The 24117-nt window shown below is 44.6% G+C and overlaps 1 protein-coding gene across 1 annotated transcript; it reads left to right on the top strand.

Annotated features, from left to right (window-relative positions):
* Nucleotides 1–22652, top strand: asb18 (ankyrin repeat and SOCS box containing 18). Its single transcript, XM_068034652.1, has 5 exons — nucleotides 1–244; nucleotides 10331–10598; nucleotides 15586–16090; nucleotides 20750–20863; nucleotides 22467–22652. Exons 1-5 carry the CDS (start codon nucleotides 1–3, stop codon nucleotides 22650–22652), a joined length of 1317 nt encoding a protein of 438 aa, XP_067890753.1.
* Nucleotides 22653–24117: the final 1465 nt, after the last annotated feature.

The following is a 24117-nucleotide window of genomic DNA, read 5'->3' as shown; positions in this document are numbered from 1 at the left end:
ATGGACAGAGACAATATGCACCGATCGCAGATATTCCTGGACTTCGAACAGAACCAGCACACCATGCCCTCTCATGCCCCGAAGCGCCGAGGTCCAGAGGCCTTCCACCATGCGCTGGTGCATGGAGATCTGAGGCTGCTCAAGGTCATGGTCAGTGAGTACCATGAAGATCTCAATCTGGTCTTCGAAATCCGCAGCAAGGAAATGGAGTGGCAGGCGGAACCGGTGGCTCTGGGGATTTCAGGTACCCACTGAGTGTAGCCGTCTTGGTTTGGTAATGCTTGATGTTGATTGCATAAGGAGGTGGTAGGCTTATGCTTTGCCACCTAGGCATAATATTAGCATTGTGGATTGACTGCCTATTGTGGAATCCTTTTTAACTCACTCATGGGATGTGAGCATCGCTGGCAAGGCCAGCATTTATTACACACCTATAATTGCCCTTGAGAAGGTGGTGCTGAGCTGCCTTCTTGAACCACTGCCGTTCCTCTGATGTAAGTGCACCCACAGAGCTGCTAGGGAGGGAGTTCCAGGAATTTGACCCAGTGACAGTGAAGGAATGGTGATATAGTTCCAAGTCTGGATGGTGTGTGACTTGGAACGGAACATGCAGGTGGTGGTGTTCCCATGCATCTGCTGTCCTTGTCCTTGTAGTTGGTAGAGGTCACGGGTTTGGAAGGTGCTGTCTCAGGAGCTTTGGTGAGTTGCTGCAGTGCATCTTGTAGATGGTACACCCTGCTGCCACTGTGCATTGGTGGTGGAGGGAGTGTACATTGAAGGTGGTGGATGGGATGCCAGTCAAGTGGGCTGCTTTGTCCTGGATGGTGTCGAGTTTCCTGAATATTGTTGGAGCTGCACCCATCCAGGCAAGTGAAAAGTATTCCATCACACTCCTGACTTGTGCCTTGTAGATGGTGGACAGGCATTGGGGAGTCAGGAGGTGAGTTACTTAATGCAGAATTCCCAGCCTCTGACCTGCTCTTGCAGCCATTGTATTTATATGTCTGGTCCAGTTCAGTTTCTGGCAAACGGTAACCCCCAGGACGTTGATAGTGGGGGATTCAGCAATCGTAATGCCATTGAATGTCAAGGGGACATGGTTAGATTCTCTCTGGTTAGAGATGGACATTGCCTGGCACTTGTGTGGCTTGAATGTTATTTGCCACTTATCAGCCCAAGCCTGAATATTGTCCAGATCTTGCTACATATGGACTGTTTCAGTATCTGTGGAGTTGTGAATAGTACTGAACATTGTGCAATCAACAGCAGACATCCCACCTTCTGACCTTATGATGGAAGGAAGGTCATTGATGAAGCAGCTGAAGATAGTTGGGCTTAGGCCACTACCCTGAGGAACCCCTGCAGTGATGTCCTGGGACTGAGATGATTGGCCTCCAACAACTGCAACCATCTTTCTTTATGCCATGTATGACTTCAACCAGTGGAGAGTTTTCCCCGGATATCCATTGACGCCAGTTTTGCTAGAGCTCCTTGATGCCACACTGAGTAAAATGCTGCCTTGATGTCAAGGGCAGTCACTGTCACCACACCTCTGGAATTCAGCTCTTTTGTCCATGTTTGAACCAAGGCTGCACTGAGGTCAGGAGCTGAGTGGCCCTGGTGGAACCCAAACTGAGCGTCACTGAGCAGGTTATTGCTGAGCAAGTGCTGCTTAATAGAACTATCAAGGACAGCTTTCATCACTCTTCTGATGATCGAGAGTAGACTGATGGGGCGGTACCTGGCCGGATTAGATTTGTCCTGCTTTTTGTGGACAGGATCGACTGGACAATTTTCCTCATTGTGGGTTAGATGCCAGTGTTGTAGCTGTACTGGAACAGCTTGTCGAGGGGCACAGCTAGTTCTGCAGCAGAAGCCTTCAGTACTACAGCAGGGATGCTGTCAGGGCCAATTGCCTTTGCTGTATCCATGCCTTCAGCCATTTCTTAATATCACGTGGAGTGAATCAGATTGGCTGAAGACTGGCATCTGTGATGCTGAGGACCTCAGGAGGAGTCCGGGATGAATCATCCACTCAGCACTTCTGGCTGAAGATGGATACAAATACTTCAGCCTGACGTGCTGGGCTCCGCCATTATTGACGATGGGGATGTTTGTGTAGCTTCCTCCTCTGGTTAGTTGTTAATTGTCCACCACCATTCATGACTGGATATGGCAGGACTGCAGAGCTTAGATCTGATCCACTGGTTGTGGGATTGCTTTGGTCTGTCTATTGCATGCGGCTTCCACTGTTTGGTATGCAAGTAGTCCTGTGTTGTAGCTTCACCAGATTGGCATCTCATATTTAGTATGCCTGGTGCTGCTTCTGGCATGCTATTCTACACTCCTCATTGAACCAGGGTTGGTCTCCCAGCTTGATAATAATTGTAGAGTAGGGAATATGCCAAGACATGAGGTTACAGATTGTGTTTGAGTACAATTCTTCTGCTGCTGATGACCCACAGCGCCTCATGGATGCCCAGTTTTGAGCTGCTAGATCTGTTCTGAATCTATCCCATTGAGCACATTTGCCCATTGAAAACCGAACGAGCGCTCAATATCACCAGTTCCATGCCCAAAACAACAGCTTACATTTATATAGCGCATTTAACAGAGCAAAACATCCCAAGGTACTTTACAAGAGCAACATCAATAAAAACGTTTTTGACACTAAGCCACATAAGGAGATATCAGGACAAGTGACCAAAAGCTTGGTTAAAGAGGCATGTTTTAAGGATCTTCCTAAAGGAGGACAGAGAGGCAGAGAGTTTTAGGGAGGGAATTCCATAGCTTAGGGCCTAGGCAACTGAAAGCACAGCCACCAATGGTGGAACGATTAAAATCGGGGCTGCTCAAGAGGCTAGAATTAGAGGGGCACAGTTATCTCAGAGGGTTGTGGGACTGGAGGAGGTTACAGAGATAAGGAAAGAGGAGGTTAACGAGGGATTTGAAAACAAGGGCTGCAAATTTCGATTGCCTAGCGCCCATACTTTTGGAGCTCCAGATGCAGTTTCGGGTCCAAAATGGTATAGACGCTGCACATGCAATGGGCAATCCCGGTGCAGGTCTTCAGGCCTTGTCAAATTTCGCAGCCAAGATTTTTCCTAGTTGGAGAGTCGAAAATGTACCTCATTTCCGTTCTCAATGCTGTCCCCAGTTTGCCTGAAGGCACTGATTCAGGCTGGTTCGTCTACACCTCCGTGAGATCAGATATGTTACGGACAGGTGGTAAGTGGTGTGGGTGGCTTCCACTTTTCACCTCCCAAATGACAGCAATCATGGGTTGTTAAAAATAGTTCATTAGTCCCTGAGTGCTTTCCGGGTCAAATAAACAGACAAATGACAGGTTTTCTCATAGGTTTAAAAAAAACTATTTAATTTTAAACAATTCCCAAAATGGTTGTAACTTTCACCCACTCATGCATTCACACACCACATGCATACACAAGAATAGATAGATAGAGAGAAAAGGTTAGGATGCAATTAAAGTCCGAAGTGATATAAGACTTTGTGGTTTACAGAATACTGTTGAATCTTCTCAGGAGAGAAGTCTTTTTTTAAAAGATGCAGGCCTGGATGTTTGCAGTCTTGAATTTGCTAAGGAGTTCGGGTGATTAAAACTCATCCCAAGGTTGGTGGTGTGAATTTGGTTTACCTGCACAAGTGGAGAGTCTCAAAGTCACTTTGTAATTTCTCTGCTGTAGTGGTTATTCAAGTTGTTCAGCTGGGTTCTTCTGTTTAGATGGATCCCTCTCAGCCTGTGGTCTTGGCTTGATCTTCTCTCCCTCCAGAGGGTTACCTTTCAAGGTAAAAATCCATTACATTGGAGTCTCTGTCAGGTGTCACAGGGCTCTGTGCCCTGGTGTAACCACAAAATGGTCCAGGATATGGAAATCATGGCTATCTATTGATGCATGAATGGGGGACCATTCTACTATAATGGTGCTACTTTACACCTATTCATTTTGATTTGGACTATGAGTCAGTCTGTCTCCAAAACACTTTGTTAGTTCATTCATGTAGATAGGAGTCATCAACATGCAATGGTGCACCTTTCAATTTCAACGGATCCTCCCCAGAGCTATTTCAGATGAGGTTAATGAGTTTCATCCTCAACAAGTGGAGATGTGTATTATCAATGCAGGAGAGGGGGTCACCTGACAACTACTCCATTTTGTCTGTGGTACAAATGTCCATGTGCTTGTGGCTCATTTTAACAGCTGACTTTTTATTTTCATAGTTCCTCCAATTCATTGTTTCTTTCATCATGGTGCCTTCTGAGCATGACAGATATCTCTCTACTACATGGCCCAAATGTGAGTTTCGACAGCCATCCAACTATCGGGTCCATTGACTGTAAGCCCAATTCTGTGCCTGCCTATTTCTGCATTTTCACAAGTACAAACTGCAGAAACCTGACGGCGAGCACGAACTCTGTCTAATGTCTCTCTTCCCAGACAATGAGTGCTGAGGGCACTTCTTGCATCCATAGTGCCAGCCCAGCTGTGGCTAACTAACTCAGCACCCAGGTCAGAGATAAAGCACAGGATCTTCCCGACTTAGTTTCCCCATTGCAATGTGCGGTGGTCAGCTGGGCTGAAGGTGTTCTTAAGATATACCTCTTTGGAAAATCAAAATCTATGAACATGGAGAGTACTTGGTAGAGGGAGGTGCACAGGAGAGGGGGAGATATTTGAGCAGAATGGCTGCAGGATGGGGGAGAACAGTGGTGGGAGAAGGACACCGGGAGCTCTCCGTGGTGCTGGGCAACAGCACATTGGAACTATTCCCTTGTACTACTCGATTTCTCACCATGGTTTGCTTCATAGTGTATTCGAACATAGAGAAGTTGTTTCCCCAGTCGGGGAGTTCAAAACTAGGTACCATAAATATGAGACAGTCACTAGTAAATCCAGTAGGGAATTCAGGAGAAATTTATTTACCCAGAAAGTGATTAGAATGTGGAACTCGCTACCACATTGAGTATGTTGAGGCAAATAGCATAGATGCATTTGAGGGAAAGTAGATAAGCACATGAGGCAGAAAGCAATGTGCTGATAGGGTTAGATGAAGAGGCGTGGGTGTGAGCTCATGTGGAACATGAACACCACCATAGACCAGTTGAATGGCCTGTTTCAAAGCACAATACTATTAATATTTTTCTCACCTTGGATAAAGACATGAATGACACTTATCCCAGAAAACTCAAAATCATGGATCGATGTTATGGGATGTTGAATAAATAAAGAAATGAAGATCTGTGGGGACAAATCCTATCACATGAGGCAGCTCCAGTACTATTTTTTCTTCATTAAGCAGTAACAGTGCAAACTTATACATTGATATTCCATTATTTCCTTTTGCACCGGTCAGTTAGTCCTAAATCTGTAATGCCCCCAAACAACAGCTTGTATTTATATAGTGCCTTTAGCAGAGTAAAACATCCCAAGGCACTTTACAGGAACTATTATCAAACTAAATTCAACACCAAATCATACATAGAGATAGTAGGACAGGTGAGGTAGGTTTTAGGGGCATCTTAAAGGAGGAGAGGTAAAGAGGTGGAGAGGTTTACGGAGGGAATTTCAGAGCTTAGGGACTAGGCAGCTGAAAGCATGCCACCAATAGTGGAGCGATTCAAATCAGGGATGTGCAAGAGGCCAGAATTGGAGAAGCACAAAGATCTTGGGCGACTGGGGGCTGGAGGAGATTACCGAATTGAGGTGTTGCCGAAATGGGAACCAATGTTGATCAGCAAGCACAGGGGTGATGAGTGAACAGGAATTAGTTTGAGTTAGTAACCCTCTTAAGGTTGGGCATTTTTGACTGCCATCCATGCACCAACCAATATTCCTATGGCACAGTTCAATAGGAATTCCATCAATCTGAACATGGTACAGTATGTCCATTACAGAACTGGATCAACCACATTCCATCTTTTCTTCTAGTTTAGTGGCTCATTAGGTGCTTGCAAAGTATGAAATGGGCTTGAAGACATATTGCGACTGGCAATTTTTCTAAAACTTCCATTACTGTATTTGCATCACACAAAATCAGGTGCTATTAAATCAGTAACACTTACATTTTGATTGGGAACCATTAAAGACAAAGTTAGGATCAATTGAGAAAATGATGACGATATTTCCCCCAAGAAAATAACCTTCACGCAAGCTTTGACTATGATGCCTCTATTCAGTGACAAACTTTTGCTCCCTGGCTGACTCATCATATCTGATCCTACACTCTGTAAAAATGTTGAAGATGGCTGCAAAGATGGCAGAAGAGTGAGAATCATCAAGAAAGCAAGAACTAATTTATCATCAGCAATCTCACTCTTCCCAAAGCCCATAGGGTACCTAGGCGGTAAGAGGGAAGCATACACATCGGAAGCACACAATGGAGAATCAGCACTTCAGTATGGTAACCCAACACCGGCCCCAATCTCCATTCCAGCTCTTCTCCTGCTGGGAGTGTGGGATCACTGACTATATTGTTATATCTATCCATCAATAAAATACTATCAAGCTGTTTGGCAAACCATATAAAGAAAACCTTCTTTTCTGTACTCACTATTCCTGAAAGATCAGTGGAAAAAGACTTGAAAGAACTTGAATTTATATATTGCCTTTTACAACCTCAGGATGTTCCAAAGTACTTTACAGCCAATGATGTACTCTTAAAGTGCTGTTGTAATGTAGGAAGCACAGCAGACAATTTTGTGCACAGCAAGCTCCCACAAACAGCAATGACATCATGATCAGATCATCTTTTTTAGTGATGTTAGTTGAGAGATAATTATTTGCCAGGGCATTTATCTCTAGTTACACTGTCAGTTTAAAAAAAACTCGTAATAGCCTCCATTATATTCCAGTCATTGACTAGATAAATAAAAGCACAGCTAGTCTGTTCAACAAGAGTGAAACTACTCAACAACTGAGCAAATATAGAGGCATTTCACTTTTGCTAAGGGGTCTGGGTAAGCCCCACCTTCATTAAAGTACGATTTCAAAAAAAGGCCAATTGCCTTCCCTAACAAATTCCACTTTAATCACTGAAACGTGATCTGAATAATTAAGGAGGTTTTTGCATATCATTGGGGTTTTGTGTGTTGTGAGGCAAAGCTGACGCACTCTCCGGCAAGTTAAAAAGCCAATTATCCTGATCTTTTTATCCATTCATCCATTTCCCCACCCAACACGTATGACCGTCTTTTTTTAACAATGATGACTTGAATTGTTTTAACTGCAAAACATCCTATAACAGAACAAAAGGACTTTCAAATAGGGTTTACATTCAGAATGACATATCACTCAAACCAGCTGAGGATTTATATATGGAAATATATCCATACTGTGCTCAGCAGGCCATTCAGCATCTGAAAAAAAAGATTAAAGTCAGATACTAATCCTTTTGTTCAAATGAGAACCCTATTCTCTTTTCAAACCTACTGAATTTTCTGTTCTTAATTTCAGGTTTCCAGTGTTTTCAGGTTATTAGTTTAGAGATTCAGCACTGAAACAGGCCCTTCGGCCCACCGAGTCTGTGCCGACCATCAACCACCCATTTATACTAATCCTACACTAATCCCATATTCCTATCACATCCCCACCTGTCCCTATATATTTCCCTACCACCTACCTATACTAGGGGCAATTTATAATGGCTAATTAACCTATCAACCTGCAAGTCTTTGACATGTGGGAGGAAACCGGAGCACCCGGAGGAAACCCACGCAGACACAGGGAGAACTTGCAAACTCCGCACAGGCAGTACCCAGAATCGAACCCGGGTCCCTGGAGCTGTGAGGCTGCGGTGCTAACCACTGCGCCACTGTGCCGCCCCTTTGTATCTTTGTACAGGTGTATGCTATCCAGACATCTCAAGCACTGAACACAATATTGGTTTTCCTGGCTGACTATCCCAGGGTTCAAGAACACTGTGAAGGGATCAGCAAAGTCCCAGTGCTGATTCCAGACACTGACTTAATGCTGACAAAGTTCCATCAGAATACAGTAGAGGGAGCACGCAGCACGTTGATTCAGCAGGAGTGGAATGGAGTTAACATTAAAGTAAACGCACAGGCATTAGGAAGAACAAAAAGGCACTCAAAATCAGATCCTTAATCTGACAAATCTACATTTATTCTCAATTAAGTCCAGGACCACGTTACAAGACTATTACATACACCACTAATTCATCTTCATTTTGTGATTATCCCATTTTATCAGGAATATTAATTGACACAAATTGGCTGCCATGTTTCCCATATTACACTTTGAAAGTACGTTCTTGGCTGTAAAGTGTTTTGGGAAGTCCTGAGGTCATGAAAGGTACTGTCTAATCCAAGTTCTTTCTTTACTTCCCTCCTACACTTTATTGGCTTTTGAAACCCAAGTTTTTATTGGGAGGGACCTGACCGAGTCACAGCCACTCAGCCCCACAGTGGTCTGGCTGCGATCAGCAACTGAGACAGGCCAAAGCCTACTCCTGATCCAGACAAGATCCTACTCCAAGGGGAAACCCGGTCCAATTGGAATCACGGTGCAAAACACAAAGGGTTTGAACTTCCATTCCACTCCTGCAACATTCCTGCCAGCACTATTTTTGAACAAGCATTAATCCTGTTGTTTTAAAAAATTAGTGTAAGAACAGTGCACAGGCAAATGCAGTCCATGCTTGCAAAGAATGCAGATTTCAACTTTGTCAAACGGAAGTTCTACTTTAGTAAATCAAACAAAATTCCAAAGCAAAATCTCAATTCCAACAGACTCCCTATTCACGTATCTCAGAGGCTCTGCACATTTGTTGGGTATCTTGCATTTACACCAAGAACAAATTTCATTGAAATAGTGTAACATGGTATAAACTCCCAAGGTGCTTCACAGGAGTGATTATCAAACAAAAGTGACACTGAGCCACATAAGGTGATATTAGGGCAGGTGGCCAAAAGCTTGGTCAAAGAAGCACATTTTAAGGAGGAGAGAGAGGCAGAGAGGCGGTGAAGTTTAGGGAAGCAATTCTGGGGCTTAAGGCCGAGGCAGCTGAAGGCATGACCATCTATAGTGAGGTGAAGGAAGTTGGGGATACACAAGAGGCCAGAATTGAAGGAACACAGATATCCCAGATGGTCGTAGAGCTGGAGGAGGAAAAAGAGGAAGAACTATCAAAATAGGAAAAACATTGCATGGCCATATCATTGTCTCTCTCTGATATGCCAGGTAAATGCTGATAATATGAATTGTTTCCAAATCCCATTGTAAAAGTACATCTGTCTACCACATCTCACATCACAACACACTTTCTTTATAGCAAGGAGCCTATTGTAGTGTTAAATTGCACCGTAATTAATTTACTTAAAATTGGCAAGTGCCCCAGGGCTGTATATCATAATAATTAAAAAGTGTTCATGCTAATGAGCTGGAGGATTATTTGAGGCAGACGCTTACACTAATCCTGGTGTGTTTAATTACCATTAGTGCTCACTATCCCATTTGTTATGAGCAAAACAGCGGATCCTCCCATTCACAAAACTAACTGAGTCAAGTGCAGTATTAGATAGGAACTGTGGGCTGTAAATGCATAAACTTGATGATGGAACATCAAGGTAGCTTAAAGCTCTTGTGTTTGTGAGACTGGTAAACTATTTTGTACACAAAAAGGGTGGTGGAAACCTGGGGCTCTCACCCTCAAAAAGCTGTTGAGGCTGAGGGGTGTGGGATGGTTAACTGAAAACTTTAAAACTGAGATTGATAGATTTTTGTTGGGTTAAGGGTATTAAGGATTTCGAGACCAAGGCAAATAAATGGAATTAAGATACAGATGAGCCATGACCTAATTGGATGGTGGAAGAGGCTTGAGGGGCTGAATGGCCAACTCCTGTTCCTATGTACAGATCGAGGTGTGTTACTGATGCCCAGTACAATTGCCCGCTCCCAGGATCGATCTCCAGTGTGTGCTGACTCAGCTGATCTCCCATTCTAGTTTGGCAGAGCACAGAGATCTCAGAGCATTGTAGGGCTGGAAGAGGCTACATAGATAGGGAGGGGTGAGGCCATGAAGGGATTTGAACACAAGGAAAAGAATTTTAAAATTGAGGATATGATCTAGACCGGCCATAATGGCCATCACAAATCAACCAACCTGCTGATTATCATTGTCCAAACTCACACATGGAGGCGTTTGGGTGAGTCACTAGAGGCCACCTGAAAACTTGAAATAGTGAGACCATATCAGGCCGTGTGCGATCATATAGGTGAAGGCAGAGGTGAAGTTGAGTTGATAGCCCCTCATTCTCACGGGCATTGACACTCCCTCTCTCGTTACGCTGCAGGTCTCTGGTCTTTGGAGTACAAGCAAGAGCTGACCAGCCCTCTGTGCATCGCTGCGAGCCATGGTTACATCGACTGCCTGCAGTACCTGCTCCAACGCGGAGCCAAACCCAATATGATAGTGGGCACCAAGAGCGCGCTACACGCAGCCTGCGAGAACGCGCACACGGATTGCACGGAAATGCTGCTCGAACACGGGGCAAGCCCCAGACTGCAGACAGAGGCGGGACTGTCCCCCCTGCACTTCTGTGACACCGCACAGTCCTTTCGGTGAGTAGCATTGGTCGGAGATCAGTGCATCGCTGTATTCCAATATGGTGGCAAATAATGGGTTAAAAGAAAGAAAGACTTCCATTTATATAGCAACTTTCACAAACTCAAGATGCCCCAAAGTGCCTTGCAGCCAATAAAATACTTCTGAAGTGTAGTCACTGTTGGAATGTAGGAAACACAGCAGCCAATTTGCATATAGTATGCCCACTGCACAAAAACTCTCTAGAATTCAGCGTGAAATGGAAATCCCATTCTGACTCGTGTGTCAAATGGCACTAATTCCCTGGTGCAGTCAGGGGCACTGTTATAGAATCATGAGGGTTAATTTTAACTCTCAAAAACGGATGGGTTTGGGTAGTGTGAGAAATTAAAATGTTAAAAATCTGAAACAGGAAACCACTTCCTGTTTTATTGGGGGTGGGATGAGGGACGGATGACCAATCTGCTCTCAGGAGGCATGTCAGTTGTTATAAAAAAGAAAGACTTGCATTTATATAGCACTTGTCATGACCACCGGACGTCTCAAAGTGCTTTACAGCCAATGAAGTGCTTTCGAAGTGTAGCCATTATTGTAATGTAGGAAACACAGCAGCCAATGTGCACACAGCAAGCTCCCACAGACAGCAATGTGATAATGGTTAGGTAATTTGTTCCTGTGATGTTGATTGGATGATAAATGTTGGCCAGACCCCCATGATTAATTCCCCTGCTCTTCTTCAAAACAGCACCATAGCATCTTTTACATCCACCCAAGTCAACAGATGGAGTCTCAGTTTAACATCTCATCTGAAGGACAGCACCTCCAACAGTGCAGCACTGCACCGGAGAGTCAGCGTTGATATGTGTGCTCACGTTCCAGAATGGGACTTGAACACAGAACCTTATGACTCAGAAATGAGAGTGCAACTAACTGAGCCACAGCAAACATTCATTAGCCAATGTGGAGCACGAACCCATGGTCCTGAAGTTAAGCAATTCATGCTCTACTGACTCAGTTGGCCAGTTGGAACCTTTTAAGGAACATCGTAACATAGGAACAGGAGCAGGCCATTTACCCCCTTGAACCAGTTCCCTCATTCAATGAGATCTGCAGCCTAATTCCATAGACCCAACTTTGTCCCATATCCCTTAATACCATTGGTTAACAAAAATCTATCAATCTCAGTTTTAAAATTAACAATTGACGCAGCATCAATTGCCATTTCCGGAATAGAGTTCCAAACTCCGACCACTCTTTGTGTGCAGAACTTCACTCCTGAAAGGTCTGGCTCTAATTTTAAGGTTATGTCCTCTGTCCTAGACTCCACAACCAATGGAAGTAGTTTCTCTCTATCTACTTATCTGTTCCCCTTAATGGGCCAGATCTTGTTCTCATCCTGACAGCGAGTTTCGAGGTGGGGGTGAGGGGCCAGAGAATCGGGGCAGAATCGCCCACCACATAACCCAATGCAAGGATTCCCAGTTCCGATCTTCCTGGAGGCGGAATAGGCCTACGATGACCTTCCTGCCCAGAGGCCAATTGAGGCCTGTAAGTGGCCTATTAACTGCCACTTAAGGGCCTCTTTCCGCTATTGCTGTGATCTTACCAGCAGCAGAGGAGGGGAGGCCTCCGCTGCGCGGGGAGGATGCCTTGGAAAATAAGGCACCCTCCCTGCTGGCTTGGGAGGGGAGGTCCCTCCATTGTGGGCAATTTGTGTCCCATGGAGGACCCCCCTGGGAACAACTTTACCCCGTGGAACCCCCCCTCTCCCTGTGGACCGAACACCCACCTCCCCCCGCCAGGGCCTTCCGGACTGTCCCCAGCGACCCCACCTCACCTACCTCTTCTCTGGGGTTCCAATGCTGGGCCTGAGTCTGAGGCCTCTGCAGTACCAGCAGTGGCCACCACTTCTGGTGGCGCTGCCGATACTGCTGAGCTGCCAGCCCTGTGATTGGCCGGCAGCTCTTGGAGGCAGGATCGGCATCCCTATTAAGTGTTTAAAGGGATGGAGACCCTGCCTCCTTAAACTTTAACCCCAAAAGACCAGCGGATCACTCCAGGGGTCTGAAAAAATGCAGAGGTTGGGTTACCCCTGACTTTTCAGCTCAGCGTTGGGAGCCCTACCTCCTGCACAAAATCTTGAAAATTTTGATCAAATCACCCCTTAAGCTTTTAAATACCATGGAATACCGTCTCTTGTAATTTAACCCTTGAAATCCAGGTATCATTCTGATAAATCTGCGATGAACTCTCTACAAGACCAATATATCCTTCCTAAAGTGTGGTGCCCAGAGTTGCTTACAGTAAGTACCCCAGGCATTGTCTAACTAGGACTTTGTATAGCTGAAGCATGACTTCTACCCTATGTATCCTAGCCCTCTACATATAAAGGACAGCATTCCATTGGCCTTTTGATTATATTCTGTAAATGTTAATTATGTTTTAATCATCTATGTACCTGGACTGCTAGGTCTCTTTAGACAGCCACTGTTTCTAGCCTTTCAGCATTTAGAAAGTACCCTGCTCTATTCTTATAACCTTACACTTGCCTATACTGATATCCTTTTGCCACAGTTTTACCATTCACTTCATCTATTAATATCAATATCTCTGTCATTTTATGCTTCCATCTATATTACTCACAATGCCACCTATCTTTGTGTCACCAGCAAATTTGGATATGTGGCTCACTATCCCATCTTCTAAGTCATTCATAAATATGGTGAATAATTGAGGCCCCAATACAGATCCCTGTTGGACACCACAAGTCACATCCTGCCAATTAGAGTGCCTTCCCATTATCCCGACTCTCTGTCGCTTGCCACTCAGCCAATTTCCTAACCAGGTCAATAATTTGCCTTCAATTCCATGAGCTTTAACTTTACCTAACAGTCTCATATGAGGGACTTTATCAAATGCCTTCTGGAAGTCCATATAAATAACATCCATAGACATTCCCCTGTCCACTACTTTAGCACCTCTTCAAAAAATTCAGTCAAGTTCGTCGTGCCTGACCTACCCTTTACAAATCGATGTTGGCTATCTCTGATCAGCTGAAAATGTTCAAGGTATTCACTCACTCTATCCTCAGTTATAAATTCCTGACAACAGATGTTAGGCTAACTGGTCTATAATTCCTGATTTCCTTCTCTCACCTTTCTTAAATAGTGGAGTAGCATGCAATTTTCCAATCTAAAGGAACAGGTTCCTGAATCAAGAGAGTTTGGAAGAATATAGTTCGGCCATCTGCAATGTTCCCACCTATTTGCTTTCAAATCCTTGGATGGAAACCATCCTGTCCTAGGGATTTTGTCACTCTTTTGTGCCATTATTTTCTTGATTACTATTATTATGCTTATGTTAATTTTGGGGAGTCACTCTCCCTGATTCAATATTAGTTTCCTTGGGATGTCTGACATGCTGACCTCTTCACTAACTGTAAATACTGGCATAAAATATCAAAGAAAAGAAAAAGAAAGACTTGTACTTATATAAGAACCTTTCACTAGCTCTTACAGTGCAGGAGGAGGCCATTCGGTCATCGCGGCTGTGCCAGCTCTTTGAAGGAACTAATCAATTAGTCCCATTCCCCTGCTCTTTCCCCACACTCATGCAAATTTCTCCTTTTCAAGTATTTATCCAATTCCCTTTTGCAAGTTCCTATTTCACATCACAACAACTCACTGCAGAAACAAATTCACTTCATCTGTCCTCTGGTTCTTTTGCCAATTATCTTAAATCTGTGTCCTTTGGCTATCTGTTCTCAGCACATTGATGGGGCAGTGTAGAGGGACCTGTACTCTACAAGTTGTCTAGGACAGGCTGTGGGTACTACAAGGTGCCATGGAGCTAGAATTGTCAACCTTGCGGGATTGTACTGGAGCCTTGTGGAAACTTCAATGAGCAACTTGGGAGGAAGGAAAATGAAAAAGGCATCAAACATTGGGTGTTTTTTCTCCATTTTCTTTGATCACTTTCATTTATTAAGTAACAAAAATATTGGGGATGGAGAAAAAAATGGCAGTTTTACTTAAGCAAGAATCAGCCAGTCAGGTAACAAAGTCTGCTCGCTTTCCATTTGATAGCGCACCATGATGATGGACATTTCAGGCAGCCAATGGCAGGGGGGCAGGTTAGTTGACGGCCAGAGGTCATGTGATGAAACCTCCCAGAATACGACCAATCGGAGTTGGTGAGCCGAAGTAGAGAGGAAACTAACCCAGTGTTTAACCTGAGAGGCAGAAAAAGGATCCCTCTAGGGGAAGTTTTGTGCCATCACCTGATACCCACTGGTTGAGACTGCACAAACTCATTTCACATAGGATGTTAGCACCAAGGCAACAGACAGAGGAGATTTTCTTTGTGCCAGTCCAAGAGAAATCTGATTTGATTTCTCTTTAGAGAAGAAAAGGTTAAGAGGAGATTGATAGGAGCATTCAAAGTCATGAGGGGTCTGAACAGAGTAGATAGGGAGAAACTGTTCCCATTGGCGATAGGGTTGAGAACCAGAGGATATCGATTTAATGTGGTTGGCAAAAGAAGCAACAGTGACATGAGGAAAAACTTCTTTACGCACCAGTGGCCTCCTTCTGTGCTGTAACCATTCTATGATACTATGATTCTATAAATCCCAGAGGTGAAAGCAGAGTGCTTAAACCTCCACCTGAGTTCCAAATTTTGAAATTGGACTTGCAGACCAATGGGAGCATATAACATGCTTGTAGTTAATTCGTACACAGTCTAGATACAAAATAAATATTAACAACTTGCATTTACCTAGCACCTTTGATGTTGTAAAACATCCCAAGGTGCTTCACAGCAATGTTAACAAAGAAATTTTGATACTGAGTCACATAAGCAAGTTTTAGGACAAATGACCCAAAACAATTGGTCAATGAGGTAGCTTTTAAGGAGCATCTTAAAGTCGAGAAAGAGGGGTAGAGATTTTAGGTAGAAAATTTCAGAACTTGGAAATAATTAAACAGTTTTCTTCCCTCCGTCTAGGTGTGCAAAACTGCTGCTGAAATATCGTGCAGATGTCAACCAGTTGACCGAGGAATATCAGGAGAGCCCCTTGCATGTGGTGGCTAGACGTGGCCTTCACAATCATGTCCATCTCTACCTAAGATACGGGGCCACTGTGGACATCATGAGTGCCCACCAGGAGTCACCGCTGAGCAGTGCCTGTGCCAGTGCAAGGCAACTAGAGAACCAGGAGGACTATCTCCAAGTGTGTCAGGTCCTGATTACGTACGGTGCCAACGTGAATTCTATAGACATCGAGAAACGGAGTCCACTGCACAAGGCTTCCAAGAATGCCAGCCTCCAGCTGGTGCAGCTGCTCCTGAAGTACAATGCGGATGTCAACGCCATTGACTACAATGGGTGCTCTCCCCTAGCCAACGTGATACAGACCGCGCCTTTTAAGAAAGAGCTGAACCCTCAATGCACTGTCCAAACATTGCTCAACCACGGGTCCCACAGGGTGTGGCCAGCAGCCTTTCCCAAGGTAAGAGTTGGTGCTGTGCACACCAGAGACAGATGCAATGGAGCCTACTCAGAGATGGCAACTGAAGTTAGGATGAGGAAAGGCTATTTGGCCCATCAAATGTCTCTCCCATTAACCGTCCCATCATGGCATCTTCACAAGAACAACTTAAATTTATATAGTGCCTTTAACACCCCGAACTGCTTCACAGGAGCGTTGTCAAACAAAACTTGACAATGAACTACATAAGGAAATATTCGGTCAGGTGACCAAACATTTGGTCTAAGAGGCAGGTTTTAAGGAGCATCTTAAAGGAGGAAAGAGAGGTGGAGCGAGGCAGAGAGGTTTATGGGGGGAATTCCAGAGCTTAAGGTCTCAGCAGCTGAAGGCATAGCTGCCAGTGGTGGAGTGATTAAAATCGCGGATTCTCAAGAAACCATAATTAGAGGAGTGCAGCAATCTTGGAGGGTTGTGGGGCTAGAGGAAATTACAGAGATAGGGAGGGGCAAGGTTGTGGAGGAATTTCAAAACAAAGATGAGAATTTTAAAATCGAGGAGTTACCAGGCCAGGAGTCGATGTAGGTAAGCGAGCTCCGCAGGTCAAAAGTACATTTATTCCCAATGCATTTGTCTCTGCTATCTTGCTTTGTAGATTAATCAAAACATTTTTTCACTTTTTGATGTCTTCTCTGTGTTTCAAATTTTCCTTTGAACAAACCAGCCAAGCACTTTGGGCCAATTAGTGCTAGTCTGCTTGGCAAGGCCTGCATTTGTTTTTGGCTTTAATTCTTCTTCACAGTCATCTTCCCTGTTACTCCCAAATGCACTGACTGATGCTGTGGTCACCAGCAGCCTCACACCTCACACCTATGGCCATTCTTCATGTATGAGCCTCCTGGATAGTAAGCCTCAACTGATCTTAAGCCTCCCTTAAGGGACCTTGTCTGAACTAAAGCAGCCAGTTGAGGATTGGTTAAATAGCTCACTGTTACAACCAGATGAGAAAGGGGTTTCAGGCTCCCCTTTCACCCCTTCTCTGGTTTGACTGCAATAAGGTTTTTTTTAAACACAGTGATTTAACTTACCACCACAGTGAGCACTTGCTCCTGTTACTCTAATATATTTGCAAATGAAACAATCAGACAGGTTTTCTTGAGTTTAAACAAGAAAGATGTAAGTTTATTAACCTTAACACTCTAAACCGGTTAAAATTACTAAAGTATGCAACGCTCACATTCACACGAGAGGCACACACACATGCAAATAGATTACAGAAGGGGAAAAACAGAGTTGGGAGGTTGGAGTAGAGTCCTTAATAAAAATGGAATTTAAATACTGAAGTTTAGTCCCAGTGTCCTTAGTTGAAATTGCAGTCTTGACGTCCTCGCTGGGCCACACACAGTTCGGGCTTGCTGCTTAGGTTCCGGAAGGCAGAAGAGAAGGTGCTTTATACGTGTCCCCTTTGCTATTGGTTGTGCTGGGCTGTAGGTTTGAAGCTAAGGCTTCTCTGGATCTTTGCTGGAGAGAGGTAGCGAGAGATGTTCCTTCACTGGCATTCAGTTATTGTCTGCTTTCTGAGGCACAATTCACAAACTCTCAGAGTTACACAGGCAGTCATGCCATGTAACCATCTCTTTGTTTGAAACAGGACCTTCTGAAATGATCTTTGAAATTCAAGGCTGTTCAGACATAATAGGTAGGAGGGGGTTTGGCTTTTTCAAAGTCAATGGGTGTCGATGGCTTTTGACAATCAACATTGACAAAACCATTCTAGGTAATTTAATCAGAGAGCCCCACCCTCCCCCCCTCATTGTTCTGGCTAGACTGAGTAATCACTTCTGTCCCCAGGCTGATTCTTTAGTTTTTTCACATGCAAATTTGTGGCCACCTTGGCTGCTCTGTTCTGTTTTTATAAAAGTTATTTGGAACAATTTCAGTAAAAGTCTCAGGCAAAATTCTATACGACTAAATTAATATTTTCCATTTGGCATGTGGGATTTTCCATCACATCACCATGGAAGCCCAGAGCTTTGTGCCAGCTCTAAACTAGAATATGGATATTGACCAGGAGCAATAATCCTGGATCCCTTTACTCTCCCTCACATGGGACACTAAGGCTCCTGTGGTGCCCCAACTGGTGCTTCAACTAAGACCAGCCTACTCAACATCATACCCCTCCCCTCCCTGCCCCCTCCTCAAGTGATGACCCATTACTAATTCTGTGAATACACACCAAAAAATACAGTTATGGTTCAAAACCTATTGAGACCATGGGTTAGATTTCACCGTGGAGGTGGAGGTGGGTTAGGAGGTGGGGGAGCCAGCAAATTCACGCTGGAGAGCGGCATTCCGGTTGCCCGATGTGTTGTTGCCGCCACATAATTTTTCGAGAGGTGGCATCTCGGGGAGGAGACCTGCCCAGCGGGAAGCAACAGGACATCAATTAGGCTCATTATTAAACCAATTGAGTGGTCTATTTGCTCACAGCTGCAATTTCTCCATCAGTCGCACTATAGGTTAAAGCCTCGTCCCAGCAGTTGAGACGGGTGCGCAGTCTGAGACCACTGAATGAAGCGTCAGGCATTTAAGTTTTTGATTGACCATAGAAAGGTTATGGCACAGAAGAAGGCCATTCAGCCCATCGTGTCTGCACTGGCTGAAAAAACTAGCCGCCCAATTTAATCCTACCTTCCAGCACCTGGTCCATAGCCTTCCAGGTTACAGCACTTCAGGTGCATGTCCAAGTACCTTTTAAAAGAACTGATGGTTTCTGCCTCCACCACCATTCGTGGCAGACACCCACCACCCTCTGGGTGAAAAGGTTTTTCTTCATGTCTCCTCTAATCCTTCTACCAATCACTTTAAATCTGTGACCCCAGTCATTGACCTCTCAGCCAGAGGAAACAGGTCCTTCCTGTCTACTCTATCTAGAGCCCTCATAATTTTGTACACCTCAATTAAGTCACCCCTCAGCCTCCTCTGTTCTAAGGAAAACAACCCTAGCCTATCCAATCTTTCCTCATAGCTGCAACTTTCAAGTCCTGGCAACATTCTTGTGAATCTCCTCTGTACTCTCTCCACAGCAATTATGTTCTTCCTGTAATGTGGTGACCAGAACTGTACACAATACTCCAGCTGTGGCCCAACCAGCGTTTTATACAGTTCCAGCATTACATCCCTGCTTTTGAATTCTATACCTCGGCCAATAAAGGAAAGCATTCCTTTAAAAGGAACAAGAGGTAAAGAGGAGCCGTGGAGAGGTACAGACTTACCACTGAGAAAGTCCAGCTGTCATATTGAGAGCGCTGAAAGAAACGGGGGTAATTGGACTTGTGCTTAATTGTGGTCATGATAAGTTGCCAGGTTATTTCTGCTTCAAAGGAGCTTGTGATTGTGGATGTATCAGGAGATGGGGGCCACCTCCTCAGAACTGGGCTGGAACAGTAATAAGGAGCAGCATGCGCAGCAGTACAGGCAGCACCCTGGTGCAGAGGGAAGCAGCAATGTTGGCTTCTCTAGTGACCTCCAGCCATGCCTCCTTAGTTTGCCTGGCAGGCCTCCTCCTGTTGCTCTGCGGAAATAAAATGTCCCTCCTGGCTCTCACTGCCTCTAGGATGACCTCCAGGGAGGCGTCGCTGAATTCTGGGGCTGCCCTACCATGATATACTGTCACGTTAATGCTCTGAAAGCCTCAGGGCTGACAGTCTCTGGCTGCATCCACTTGAAAGGCTGATGGGCGCCCTTCAAATGGGGCCTGCCACTTCCAGCTCCCGCCTCCTGACCATGCCCGTCGCCCATAATTGGACAGATATCTTGGAGGCGAACCACTAATTGGTCTCCACCCAAAAAATGCTAACGGAGGTCACACTCTGACCTCAACCAGGGCTGGGACCTGGAAATGAGCCCAATGTCAGGATCCCGTGATCCCGTCAAAGTTCAGGATCATAAAAGAAAGACCTGCATTTCTGTCGCACCTTTCACAACTGCAGGATGGCCCAAAGTGCATTACAGTCAATGAAGTGCAGTCACTGTTTTAATGTAGGTAACGTAGCAGCCAATTTTCACACAGCAAGCTCCCACAAACAACAATGTGATAAAGACCAGGTAATCCATTTTCTAATGATGTTGGTTGAGGGATAAACATTGGCCAGGACATCAGGGAGAACTCCACTGCTCTTCCTCGAGATATTGCCTCAGTTGAACATCTCATCCGAAAGACGGCACCTCTGACAGTGCAGCTCTCCCTTAGTACTGCACTGGGGATGTCAGCCTGGATTATGTACCCAAATCTCTTAGAATGGGATTTGAACCATCAACCTTCTGACTCAGAGGTGAGAGGGCTACCCAATGATAACCCAGGGCTCGTTTGAGCATGGGTGGGGTCAGACTCAGTAATATTACCCATAGGCAGTCAGCCAATACCCACTGCCTCGGGTCACACACAATGAATAACTGCCTGGGCAAGGAAGTGAACTGTGGCTGGTAGCATTGATACACAGTCTGAGGAAGCATCTTTAGGAGAGGAGGGGAGGAAATCGGAGCTGCTTACTACAGCACAGTGACCTAAATCCCATAGGGAAGAAAGTTGTGAGTAACAATGTCTGATTTTAGACAAGAAACTGATGAATCTGTTGTTTTAAAGTTTCACAAATCACTTTCAGGAGATTATTTCCTTGCTAGGTGCTGAAAAGTTGTGCTGGGTCTCCCGAGACCATTGAAGTCTTGTTTAATTCCTATCAACAAATCCAAGTGACAGAGGAATGGATGGAGGCAGTCCCAGAGGAGTTATTTCAGGTACCAGCTAATGAAGAGCTCCCTAACTGGTCCTGGTAAAATTCATGGACCTTTACAACACAGAAGGAGGCCATTCTGCCCATTGTTCCTGTGCGTGGCTCTCTCAAAGAGCTATCCTTTTACAAATGTATGCTAGCTATGTACATAGAATCTACAGCACAGAAACAGGCCATTTGGCTTCACCTTTGCCCATGTTTAGGCTTAAGAGCCTCCTCCCACCCTACTTTATCTCACCATATTAGCATATCCTTCTATTCCTTTCTCGCTTATGTGTTTATCTAGCTTCTCCTTAAGTACATCTATGCTATTCACTTCAACTACTCCTTGTGGTATTGAGTTCCATAGTCAAATCACTCTCTGTGTAAAGAAGTTTCTCCTGAATTCCCTATTGGATATATTAGTGACTATCTTATAATTATGGCCTCTAGTTACAGATTCCCCCACAAGTGGAAACAGATTCTCTATATCTACCATAATAACCCCCTTCATAATTTGAAAGACCTCTATCAGGTAACCTCTCAGTCTTCTCTTGTCTAGAGAAAGTTGACCTTAATTAACCCATGTCTTTCTGGCTGAGTAGTAATTTTATTCCATTTGCCTTTAGAAATTTATGCACCAACAATGTTAGGCGGACTGGTCTATAGTAGCCTGGTCTACCCCTTTCTCCTTTTTGAATGTTGCATTGGTGACCCTCTAGCCCTCTAATATAACCTCTTATTGCTCTAGGCACCAACAGACATTTAATGAATTGCGGTTTTCTCCCTTCACCCTTTCTGTGCACTGTACCCCAATATGGAGGACAGGGTCAACCTGTGCCCACGTTGCTATGAACAGCAGCAGAGAGTCCAGGGTCAATTTCCCTCTTCATTCTCCTTCTTTTACCTCTCCTCATTGCTTCTCCAAGCAATATCCAGAACTCCCTTTGTGAAGCATCATAGCCATTATTAGTTTGCTGTTACTAGAAAGTATTCTTTCCTTTTCCCCTGTCAAACTCCTTTCAAGAGTTTTTATCTCTAATCTTATCTTATATCACTAGATGGATGCAAAGAAACAGAACTGTAAATTGCTGTATTTGGCGCTGGGTTGTTTTGGGGTTTGCACTGAGTCATATTGCAGCCACTGTGTTAATACTGCCCACATTCATTTCACACAGGATCCGAAGAGTCAACAGAGAGGGGAAATTTTTTATTCTTTGGTCGGAACTAGAAGCCAAATTAAGTCCTGGAAGTCAAAGGACAGTGTACTAACCAACTGCACTACTCTCCCATCCATGTGCAATATGATTTTCCCAGCATGAAATGTATTATTGGCGCCAGATATATCCTCTATACCAAATATGGTGGAATAGAGCAGGGTCTTCAGAGCAGGCTGCTCCTGCCCCTGATCCAGGAAGTGAAACATCCCAAAGCATCCCAGCTGCAAAGGCAACTTCCCTTTGATGAATCTCCTATGTTCTTGTGTGTCTTTTTAATTATAACTTGTTACAATCCCATTCGAAGTGCAGAAAAGTCAGGACCTTGATAGTCTGAGTGATGATCTCTATTCCCTAATGAATTAAGAGTGAACATAACTCTCTGTTGGTGTTTCTTTTCTCTGCTCCTAGCTGCACCGGCCATTCTACGAGTCCCTCTTTGCTTTGGCCTGCAGTCCCCGCTCCTTGCAACATCTGTGCCGTTTCGCTACCAGGAAGCTGTTTGGTGACCAATGCTATGCCCTCATTCCTAGGCTGCCAATCCCAAAATGCTTGCGTGGATACCTACTCCTGGAACCAGAGGGCCTGGTATATTAATCCTTCACTCTTATTCTCCCATTGTCTCTTTCACTACAAAACATACCACTGCAACGAATTTAAAGGACCATCTGGAGTCTCCAACACTGGAACTGGGACTGAAATTTTAAATTATGAGGACAGGTTGCATTGACTCGGCTATGGGGTGATCTAATTTAGGTGTTTAAGATGATTAAGGGAATTGATATGTTGATAGAGAGAAACTATTTCCTCTGGTGAGTGAGTCCAGAACAAGCGGGGCATAAACTTAAAATTAGAGCTATGGAACCAAGGAGGATAAATGGAATTAAGGTACAGAGCAGCCATGGTCTAATTGAATGGTAGAGCAGACTTGAAGGGCTGAATGGCCTCCTCCTATTCCTAACTGCAGAACAATTGACATCCCAGCATTTGGAATTAAGAGGGCTTGGAGAGATCTTTGACTTAATGGAAGATGGTTCCATGGGTAGGGTGCATTGGCCAGAATTATTTTTACTGGTACTGTCATCATCATGGGGTCCATCCAAAAGTATCGGCAGTTGTGACAAACTTCATTTGTACCCTCAGTTTCCCCCCTGCCCGCAATCTCTCCTTAAGTTGGAAACTCTTGCTTGGTATCAGTTTCATTCCTGATGACAGTTCTCCAGCATCCAGCTCAAGTGAATGTCCCTCAGACTGTGTGTTGGTAGAGTGAAAATGGAAATTTTAAATTAACACAGTTCCTGTCTCACCAGAGGTTTAAAGCAAGACTTGCATTTATATAGCGCCTTTCACAACTGCAGGTCATCCCAAAGCACTTTTGAAGTATAGTCACTGTTGTAATGCAGGAAATGCCAGCAGCCAATTTGCACTAAAGGCCTGCTACTCGACCCAAACCTGACGGGACCCGACGACATGGTTCGGGTCGGGTCGGGTCACACTTCCAGGTCCGGCATTCGGGCTCGGGTCGGGTCGAGCCGGGTTGGACACGCTCTATCATAACCTCAGGTAAGTGGCTCCAATGTTAATTTACTTTTTGGACTTGAAAGGTGGTTTTGCTACAGTTATTTTAAGCTTGTGCAGATCAGCAACAAAGTGAAAAACAAAAGGTCGGTTAACTGATGGTCGGGTCGGTTCGGGTCAAGTTGAGCGCCGGAAAAAATGGAAGGACTCGGGCTGGGTCAGGCTCGGGGTCGGATGTGGTTCTGTCGGGCTCGGGTCGGGTTTCATTTGCAGACCCGAGCCAGCCTTTAATTTGCACGCAACAAGCTCCCATGAACAGGCTTGTGATAATAATCAGAGATTCTGTTTTAGTGACACTGGTTGATAGATAAATATTGGCTAGGACACTGGGGAGAAAACACCGATTCTTCTTTGAAATAGTGCCACAGGATCTTTTATGTCTACCTGAGAGGGCAGAGAGGCTTCAGTTTACCATTTCATCCCCTGCAATAGAGCATCAGCCTAGATTACATATAACCAGTCTTAGAAGTGGGGATTGAACCCA

Source organism: Heterodontus francisci, chromosome 7 (genome assembly GCF_036365525.1).
Source record: "Heterodontus francisci isolate sHetFra1 chromosome 7, sHetFra1.hap1, whole genome shotgun sequence".
Lineage (NCBI taxonomy): Eukaryota > Metazoa > Chordata > Chondrichthyes > Heterodontiformes > Heterodontidae > Heterodontus > Heterodontus francisci.
The sequence above is the reverse complement of the archived record's forward strand: the minus strand, read 5'-3'. Positions and strand labels throughout refer to the sequence as shown.